Genomic DNA, 10,155 nt, shown 5'->3' on the forward strand with positions numbered 1-10,155 from the left:
CTAAAAACCTCATGCAAATATAAGCTGAACGTTTTACAAAGCTCTGTTCCCATTGTTCATTGGGATGAAAAACATCTTTTGAGATTCATGCAGTGAAATGGGACTTTTGTGTCTATTAATTTCTGAAGGGCTTCCTTCACATCTTTGTTCCTCAGACTGTAGATCAGAGGATTCAGCATAGGGTTGACCACTGTGTAAAATACCGAGGCCACTTTGACAGTTTGCCTGGAGTTTTTAGAGTTGGGCACACAGTAGAGGGAAAGGATGGTCCCGTGGAAGATGGTGATGGCAGTCAGGTGGGAGGCACAGGTGGAGAAGGCTTTGTGACGCCCGCTGGCAGACTGGATGTTTAGTACGGTCACAAAAATAAAGATGTACGAGGTGAGGATGATCAGTAGTGTACTCACCTCATTGAAGGTGGCAAAGCCAAAGAGTAGCAGGTGGGGAATGCGTATGTCGGAGCTCGAGACAGCAATGAGAGCAGTATATTCACAGAAGAAATGGTTGATTGTGTTATGCCCAGAGAAGTTTAATTGGAGAGCATAGCAAAGGAGTACCAAGGGACCAAACATACCCCAGAGATAAGATCCAGACACAAGTAGAGCACAGAGCCTCTGGGACATGACCACTGTATAAAGCAGAGGATTACAGATGGCCACAAAACGGTCATAGGCCATGACTGCCAGTAGGAAGGACTCTGTCACCACAGCAGTGCAGGACAGGAAGTATTGCAACATACAGCTGACATAGAAGATGCTTGTATCTGCAGTGACCAAGGTCTCAAGCAGCTTGGGAGTAACGATGGAAGAGTAACAAAAGTCAACAAAAGAAAGGTGGCTAAGGAAAAAATACATAGGAGTGTGAAATTTGGGGTTAATCTTGATGATTACTATCATGCCAAGATTTCCTACCACGGTGATAATGTACATGCTCAGAAACACGAGGAAGAGAGGAATCTGAAGTTCTGGGTAATCTGTGAAACCCATGAGGGCAAAGGTTGCGTCCACACTCAGATTTCTTTCAGCCATCACTTCAGGGCCCTTGAAAGGAGGCGGGGGAGAGGGGAGGAAGAGGTTGTTTCTGTCGAAGAGAACCTTTATGGAGTTAGTGAAAAATATGCGATGATGTTTTGTGGTAGGTTAAAAAAATGATAAAACAAGTTATCAGTTTTGGTTTCTTCCATATAGAGCACACCTCAGGTAGATAACTGCTCTGGACATACCAAACCAAGCTGAGTCTCTGAAATGTCTTTGCATTACCATAGCAATTTGTGTTTCCGTAAGAAATAAATACCACCTTGCAGTGTATGCATCCAGTCATTAGCTAGTAGCATAACATGCACATAACTTATAGAAAATGTTTACACAAAAATGCAAAAGCTAGTGAAGGAGTCTGAAAATAATGTGAAATGGTTGCTTCAAAGAACAACATATATTGCTACTGTACTTGACCTGTATACACAAATCAATTAAAATCTTTAAGAAGGTATATTTCTATTCTAAGGTCAAAGCAAAATGTTAGAGAAATTTAGGAAAGAGCATAGCAATTTCATTGTAACACCTCTGTTTGGTAAAGACTGCTTTTCTCATTGAATCGATTGACTCCTGAGGAGTTCAGGAGAATGACCCATTCTTTTGACTTCTGAGTGGAATATACACTTTATTGGGGTTTGTACCTGAAAGGTTAGCTTCCCTTAAGCCCAGGCATTTTATAGAGAAGTTTTAAGGGTCCCAAGATTTATCAGGTAAGAATCCTCTGAGAATTAACTCATTCTCATTTTTGTGAAAGTTTATATGCCAAATTAAGGTGCATGTAAAGAGGACATGAATAAATATCAGTTTACAGCTGATAGTTTATTCTGTTCTTTTTAAAAAGGTTGTCAGTTGACTTAAAGCCAAATATTTCCATGAGTGTTAACTTCTTTCTTTAAATTTATTGGGCTCAGAATTAGATAGCATTTATAGTGACTTTACATAAAAAGTAAGACAAAAAGAAGACCCTAGTCACACATCAGGAAAAGAATATTCCCGCTGTTTCAGAGAAAAACTGAATAAACTTACCTGCTACAGAGAAACAGGCCACCAGCCCGTTTCTCTGTAAGCGGAGCATGACTGGGCCACCAAGGTGGTTATATCTCATGCTGTAACCCAGGGGACTCGAACTCTGGAGAATCACTAGCAACTCATTCCTCACAAGCATCAAAACAGGTAATTAAAGTAAATGCCAGGCCTTGTGGTACCTTTGCTGATAACTAACATTTCCTTGAAATTCCATGGAAAGATTGTAGATTCAAATTGACTTCCAGGCTTTCTTGGCGGCTAATTAAAACGTCCTCTGGATGAATGAAACTAAGCCAAATTAGCATTTCTCTAATCCTGCCTCATCTACACTCAAATGCAGCAGATGCCTTGATTCTGCAGAGAGCACGTACCAATTTTAGGGAGGTTACTACAACCCCATATACAAAGTTATTACCCAAAAGTCTGTCCACTTTGAGAGGGTCCCAAAACAAGATAAAACGCCAACAAGTCCAGTCTGCTGTGCAATGCGACCCGTATTGTAAAAACTCCCTTGGGCCAAGAGGTGAGGGGTTTGCAAATGAGGACATACCAACCATTGTTCGATCTCAAACTCTATTGGAGTAAAAGGTCAGGGATTGAGCAATGTAGCTCCTCCTGGCTCCAGCCAGCCCCTGAGATGTAAATCTTTAGTGAACATTGTGACTAGAATGATCAAGCATTTCTTCAAGCAACTGTTAAGCAATCCCCACCTCTAGCCGCAAAATCTCGCTTCTGTACACTGGCTTTGCACCTCTCCCTACAGAAACCCTGAGCTATGGCTCGGCGGGGTGCTCTTCCGAGGACTTTTTGGGTGCTGGGAAGGGGCCGGCAGGCCTGACTAAAATAAACCTGAATAACTGACTCCTTTTGTGTTTTGTGGGCTTTGTTCTCGGTGATTTTCCTTTGGAAAGGGAGGTCTAACCATATGACCCAGCACATGTAATTGTCGCTGATGTGTATTCACAAATAACACATTATTCAGAATTTTGGATAAGCCCCTATAGTGAATCACAAATCAGGCCTTTGGGGTTTTAATTTTTTTAATGTTTATTTATTTTTGAGGGGGAGAGAGAGACAGAGCTAGAGCAGGGGAGGGGCAGAGACAGAGGGAGACACAGCATCTGAAACAGGCTCCAAGCTCTGAACTGTCAGCAGAGAGCCCAACGTGGGGCTCAAACTCATTGAGAGAGAGAGAGAGAGAGAGAGAGAGTGTGTGTGAGGGAGGGAGGGGCAAAAAGAGAAGGAGACAAAGAATCTGAAACAGGCTCCAGGCTCTGCCAGCACAGATCTCGCCGCGGGGCTCCAATCCACGAGCCACCAGATCAGAACCTGAGCCTAAGTCTGATGCTTCACCAACTGAGCTACCCAGGTGCCCCAGGCCTTTAGGATTTTAAAGCCAAGTATTAACTTCCTTTGCGGGCATCTATTCACTTTTTAAGAAATAGCTTCTGAGATTTTTCATGGACCCTAATGTTGCAGGATTCTCGCTCAGAGAGTCGTGACACCGAGACTTTTCTTTCCAGGAAGCAACTTTATTCATGCTGGCACCGCTCAGTTGGGTTCGTAAAAGAACCCAAAAAGAACTGAGCGGCCCACCTCATATGGCATAGGTTTTTTTATACATTTTCTATTTCTTTGTCTCCCATATATGGTAACACACATAAACATGCAGTCTAATTAAGTTGTTTCAGTTTACAGGAACATGGGGGATGTAGGCAGCTGGACCCATATCTAGGTGACCTTGAAGTCTTCTCTTCTCTCTTCTTCATTTTTTTCTTTCTCCTTAGGGAGGGGTTCCTACCACACTAATAGAGACCGAAGGGTTTGACAATAGGCTACCACTTTCAAATGCAACCCACCCTTGCCATCATAAGCTGGATATCTCACTTGCCAATTCATAACATCAGGCATGCACAGAACTCAACAGCCTCCTGTAACCCGAGGACAGAAGTAAATTGTGGAAGCAAGAGGTCCAGCTACCCATGGCCCATGTTCTTGCTGTAGTGCTTTCTCCTTCAAAGCCTGAACTTGTAGACCTGCGGGGTATCCCTAGGACAACTGAATATGGAAAACAGCACCGGAGCTTTAATTTCAGATGATTTCACACAATTATGCTGACACCACACTCAAAAGCAGACTGTTGTAACCCAACAATCCTGCCCTGCGGTGTTTCTGAAAAACAGGGTGGAGGAACAATTGATCTAGTTTTCAGAAGTTCAAGAACTTTGGCTGGAACGCTGGAATAGCTTTAAAGCTCCGTTATGGACGAACTCTGCTGTCAGTACTTTAGAGGGATGGAGTAATTAATCCTCCAAGGTGTGTTAGGTGCTCTAAATCTGAAACCAGGATATACTGCCATTTCTCCAATTTGGGGGACCCAGAATTCACGGGTCCAGGTTGGAAATGGAAGTGGCTCTTCTACCTTTTATCCTTAATGACCCACCTGCTAAATCTCTGCTCCTAGTAAGAAACCATGAGGTGCAGTAGTTTCAAGGAGTAAGGTTCCCACTAGGGAACACAGTGATGGATCCTTGAAACTGGAATTGTGACTTCTTTAACCAGAAAAAAACATGCAGCGGAAGTGATGTTAAATAGGTTCAGGAGTAGAGGCACAAAGATGCCTTCTAGCTTCTACTTCCAATCTGTAAACACTGTGCTGAGGTTACCACATAAGGAAGCTAGTGTAATCTGCTAGTGGGTGAGACACTGGGAGAAACTGAGGCGCTCCAGCCACGTCAGCACCAAGTCACCTCACAAAAGAGTGACTTTGTGTAAAGTTTTAAGCCCCAGCTGGTCTCCCAAATGATTGTAGCCACCGGATGAGCCCAGGCGGGCCTGGCAGAAAACCACTGCGTTCAGCCCACAGAATGGTGAAAAAGAATACATTGTAACCACTAAGTTCTGGGGTGTCCTTCTCTCAGCCAAAGGCAAATGAAATATGCTTTGTGTTACACTTTCAATTTCAAAGCACTAAGAGGCTGGCGAGCCTGGGTGGCTCAGGAGGTTAAGCATCAGAGTCCTGCTCAGGTCATGATCTGGAAGTTTAAGAGCCCTGGCCCTGTGTTTGGTTCTGTGCTGACAGATAGCTCAGAGCCTGGAGCCTGCTGCAGATTCTGGGTCTCCCTTTCTTTCTTCCCCTCCTCCACTTGCTCTCTGTCTCTCTCTCACTCCCTCTCTCTCAAAAATAAATAAAAACATTAATTTTTTTTCAAAAAAACACTGAAAGGCTGATGAACAAATACATATTTTCTTCAGAACATTACATAACAGCTTGGATTAAAGACCCTTTTATAATCTTCTGCCATCTTAACCCCCTCTCCCTCCTCAGTGATAACTTCATCTTTAACTCAGTGATGTCCACTCCTTTTGTACTTACGTGAATACTCATAATGAATATATTGTATTCAATGCACTTCAACTATATAAATGATATTGAACAATATTTCTGAGACTTACAGTTGCCTGATATTTTTTTTCTTATTTTAACATTTATTTTTAAGAGACAGAGAGAAACAGACAGAGCATGAGCAGCGGAGGGGCAGAGAGAGAGGGAGACACAGAATCCAAAGCAGTCTCCAGGCTCTGAGCTGTCAGCACAGAGCCTGATGTGGGGCTTGAATCCACAAACCGTGAGATCATGACCTGAGTCAAAGCTGGATGCTTAACCGACAGAGCCACCTGGGGACCCCTGGTACATTTTTCTAATACAGTCATTTTAATAGGTACAGAGTTCAATCATCTAACTATAACCATTCCTTTTATGAATAATTAAGTTATTTCCATTTTTATCATGGCAAACCATTACCCAACTGAACATTTCTGTATATTTCCTTTTGTGCATATGGGCCTGAGTTTCTCCAGAGTAAGTCAGATGCATCTGAAAACTGCACAATGCTCACCATGATAAGTGTGCTTACAATTGTGAGCGTTTCACAATGTATGTGACTGTCACATATCTATGTTGTACACCTGAAAATAATATATTTTATGTCGACTATATTGATCAAAAAGGAAACTTATATTTATATTTTTATATTTACATACTTATGTTTATTTTATGTATAGATTCACATGCGGTGTAAGAGTCAAGAGAGAACAGCAGAATCTCTCATCTTTTGTGCACTATACAGATCCCTAAAAAGGCTTCCAATTTCTACTTTCTGTCTTCTCACAGCTGATTCTCAACATCAGCCAGGAATTTTCTTTTAAAATTTAGTTACATCAAATCACATTTGTAAACCTGTGAAGTGTTTCCCCATTTCACTCAGTAAAAGCCAAAGTTCTGAAAATACACTACAAAGCCCAGCTTGATCATGCTTCCTGCCTTTCTGACTTTCTGTCTTACTTCAGTCCTTAGCGGATTCGGTTTTTTTTTCTTCCAACATTGTATTTAAACTCAAGTTAGTTAACCTACAGGGCAGTATTGGTTTCAGGAGTAGAATTTAGTGATTGATCACTTACATACAACACCCTGTGCTCATCACAAGGGCCCTCTTCAATGCCCATCACTCATCTAGCCCATCCCCCCATCCGCCTCACCTCCACTGTCTCATTCTTGCAGAAACATTGTCTGCAAAGATTTGAATGATTCAAAGAAATTTAAAAAGGGGAGCATATTAGGACCACAGGGATTATGAAAACTTTATTACTCTAATTTAAAGGTTTTTTTATACTTTTAAAAAATGTATTTGTGGAGCACCTGGGTGGCTCAGTCAGCTGAGCATCTAGCTTTGGCTCAGGTCATGGTGTCAGGGTTTATGAGTCCGAGCCCTGCATCAGCCCTCTGCTGCCAGCGCAGAGCCTGCTTTGGATCCCCTGTCCCCTCTCTCTTGCTGCCCCCCTCTCAAAAATAAATAAACATGAAATAATAGGTACATTTTATAAAGTGTGTGCAATTATTAAATTTTTCCATTAAAATCATTTTTATTTTAAACATAATTAAAATTATTTTAATAACTATTCAAATAGTTGATGATGGAAGAAAAGCAAAACAAGGAGTTCCTTTTATAGGCTCTTTATGAACTCCATACACAGGTAGACGTGAGTCTACACCAGCTGAACATTATTTAAAATAAAAGCTTGTTGGGGGACGCCCAGGTGGTTCAGTTGGTTGAGTGTACGACTTCAGCTCAGGTCATGATCTCACGGCTCCTGGGTTCAAGCTACGCATCGGGATCTTTGCTGACAGAGTCTGGAGACTGCTTTGGACTCTTTGTCTCCTTCTTTTTGCACCTCCCCCACTCACACTCTGTCTCTCTCTCTCTCTCAAAAATAAAAATAAACATTTAAAAAAAATCTGTTGGATTAGAGTCTTTCTACCCAGACTCTGATCCAATGACTGGTATCACCAACATCATTGGGACATCTGTTAGAAATACAGAATCTTGGACTCACTACATGCTCACTGCACAAAAATCTGCATTTTATAGAATGCCCAGATGATTTGTATGAATAATAAAATCTGAAAATCACTGCTTTTGATACCTTTGGTGTGATGGAAATTCTGGTAATTTGGCAACATATTCCACTAAACTAGAAATAAATAAATGAACATCCTCAGGTATTTTTTTTTCTGAAATTTTCTATGTGGTTGCTTTTCACCTACTTCCCTCTTTTATTCACAAGCCTAAATCCAAAGAGAATTCTCCCTCTCTCCATTCACAAGCCAATGTACCCTAAAGCATATAATAGATTAATTAATTCTGAAAGGTAATGATCGATAATGCTTACTTTGTCATAGGGTCTTGGAAGAGGGAGTGTATATATTTTGAATCTTTTAATAAGGCAATACTACGTACACACCTGGAGAAAGAGAAACATATAATCCTCCCTGGTGGAATTAAAAGGGAAAGTTGTTTCATCTCCCAGGGTGAACAAAACTTGAGTAGCATTATCTGGAAAATGTGCAGTACAGTATGCCAGTAATTGGTCAGAATACTATGGTAAAGTTATGTGGAATGCCTAATTTATAACTGAGGAAAATTAAAAACAAGATCCCTGTTTATCTTATGTTTTACACAAATAAAACTAAGTTTTGTGGTATGCTTGTACAGTATAAGAGGAAGTTAAAAAGTTATATTTGAGATAAACACACTTGCTCTTGGTGATGCAGCTATTATTTAACCTCTAAGGCGAATGGAACAACATTACTGCGTATCTGCACAGGGAATATCCTGGGAACCTTGTGTGATGAACCATGATTGGCAAAAAAGAAACACAGAAAACATTTTGATTTTTTTCTAAGCCAGTCACTCAGTCAAGGCCAATAAATGAACAATCTATTTTATTTTATTATTTTACTTTATTTTATTTTTATTTATTTATTTTTGAGAGAGAGATCAAAGGCCAGTAGAGGAGAGGCAGAGGGAGAAGGAGGCAGAAAGCACGATGCTCTCAGTGCAGCACCCAATGCGGGGGCTCGAACTCACAGTCGTGAGATCATGACCTGAGCCAAAGTCTAACACTTAACCGACAGCCACCCAGGCTCCCCTGAATGATCAATTTTAGAGAACATTTCAGTCAAAACAGTTACAACCATGCCATACTTGGCAGATGAAGCTATGTCAGCCCATAAAATGTGTGATTAACTAAAGATTAATTTTAAAACAGGAATTATACAATGTTTCAAATGTTATGATATTTGCTGTGTTAGTAACTAGCATTTATGAATTTTGACACATCAGATTGTGAAGATATGTGAGATAAATAACTGAATTTTTCATTTTTGGTCCCCTTGGTAATCCTTCTGTATATTCATGTAAATTACTTTTTACTTGACATTCGAAGTCATCATGTTTCACATCACTTCCTATACTATAATAAAAGTACAAAAAGGCCCTGGAAGAAGGAACAAAGAACTTGGCCAGGTCTTAGAAATAGTGCCTTCCCTCCCATTACTAATTCTTCCATATTTACATTCCTAATTAGCTACCACTTTGCAGAATTCCTCCATAATCCTAACATATGGGAAACAAAGGCAGAAGGAAATGGCAGACAGGACTAAATTTCCTTATAACCTGCAGCTCATTGACAAATACTTGATGCAGGCAGAGCAAAATCTTTCTCCAGGAACTGCCTACTGTCTTAATGCTAATGCTTTGCTATAGAGAAAAACAACAACCTTAGCCTGACAATAGCTATGCCTCTACTATCCTGTAAATCTTCTTTAGCATGTAAAAATCTCATTGGAAACTTCCCCTGGACTTCCCTTTAACTCCATACTCTATAACCAGTCTCTCCACATGGTCCCAAGGACAGCTTTTCCTGCCCATGGGTCCTGTCCCCATGCTTTAATAAAATCATCTTTTTGCACCAAAGACGTCTTCAAGAATTCTTTCTTGGCCGTTGGCTCTGGGCCCTGCGAATCTCCCCTCCCCACTCCCCCGATTGCCAACACAAAAAACCTCATCACCGAACATCCCCAATTGCTTAAATGGAATTGAAGAATGTTTTAAAAATGATTTACCATGTAGGCATGGAATCCAAGAGATTTGGATTTTACGGTCTGCTATTTACTGTTAGGTAAGTTTCTGAGAGTTGCTCCAGTAAGTTACCACAAAAGTGGTGGCATAAACCAGGGGCAATGCATTTTGTCATAGTTCTCAAGACCAGGAGCCTGAAATCAAGGTGGTACAAGGGTCATGCTCCTTCTAAAGATGCTAGGCGAGAAGCCTCCCTTGCAGCCACTTAGAGCCCCCTAGTCAGTATCAGCAAAACACTCCTCTTCACAAAGCCTTCTCCCTGTGTTCTTTTTCTGTCTCTTGTAAGGACAGCTCATTGGATTGAGGGCCCACCTTCATCCAGTGCGATCTCCTCTCAATCCTCACCTTAATTACATCTGCAAAGATCCTATTTTTAAATAAGCTCATATTCTGAGCTTCTGGATGGACGTGGATATTTGGAGGGACCTACTCAACCCACAACACTATGTTTCTTCCCATATTCCTCACAGCTCTTTTAAAAAACATTGAAGCGAGCAAAAACCAATGATCATATAACTGGTTTATTACAGTAGATTTTAAAATCTGGTGAATTGACTAAATACTATGAACCATCACCTCTACTAGAAGCATTGAATAATTTTCCATATAATAAA

General features: G+C 40.9%; 1 protein-coding gene across 1 annotated transcript; it reads right to left on the bottom strand.

Moving 5' to 3' along the window:
* Positions 1 to 56: 56 nt before the first annotated feature.
* Positions 57 to 1,028, bottom strand: LOC120226796 (olfactory receptor 5D14). The gene has a single exon (XM_039224961.1). It carries the CDS (start codon positions 1,026 to 1,028, stop codon positions 57 to 59), a length of 972 nt encoding a protein of 323 aa, XP_039080892.1.
* Between the last annotated feature and the right edge of the window lie 9,127 nt (positions 1,029 to 10,155).

The sequence above is a fragment of the Hyaena hyaena genome, unplaced genomic scaffold (genome assembly GCF_003009895.1).
Source record: "Hyaena hyaena isolate Hyena2069 unplaced genomic scaffold, ASM300989v1 scaffold_1832, whole genome shotgun sequence".
Classification (NCBI taxonomy): domain Eukaryota; kingdom Metazoa; phylum Chordata; class Mammalia; order Carnivora; family Hyaenidae; genus Hyaena; species Hyaena hyaena.

Excerpts from the sequence above, each read along its gene's own strand:
- LOC120226796 (XM_039224961.1), bottom strand. The coding sequence starts at position 1,028 with ATGGCTGAAAGAAATCTGAGTGTGGACGCAACCTTTGCCCTCATGGGT.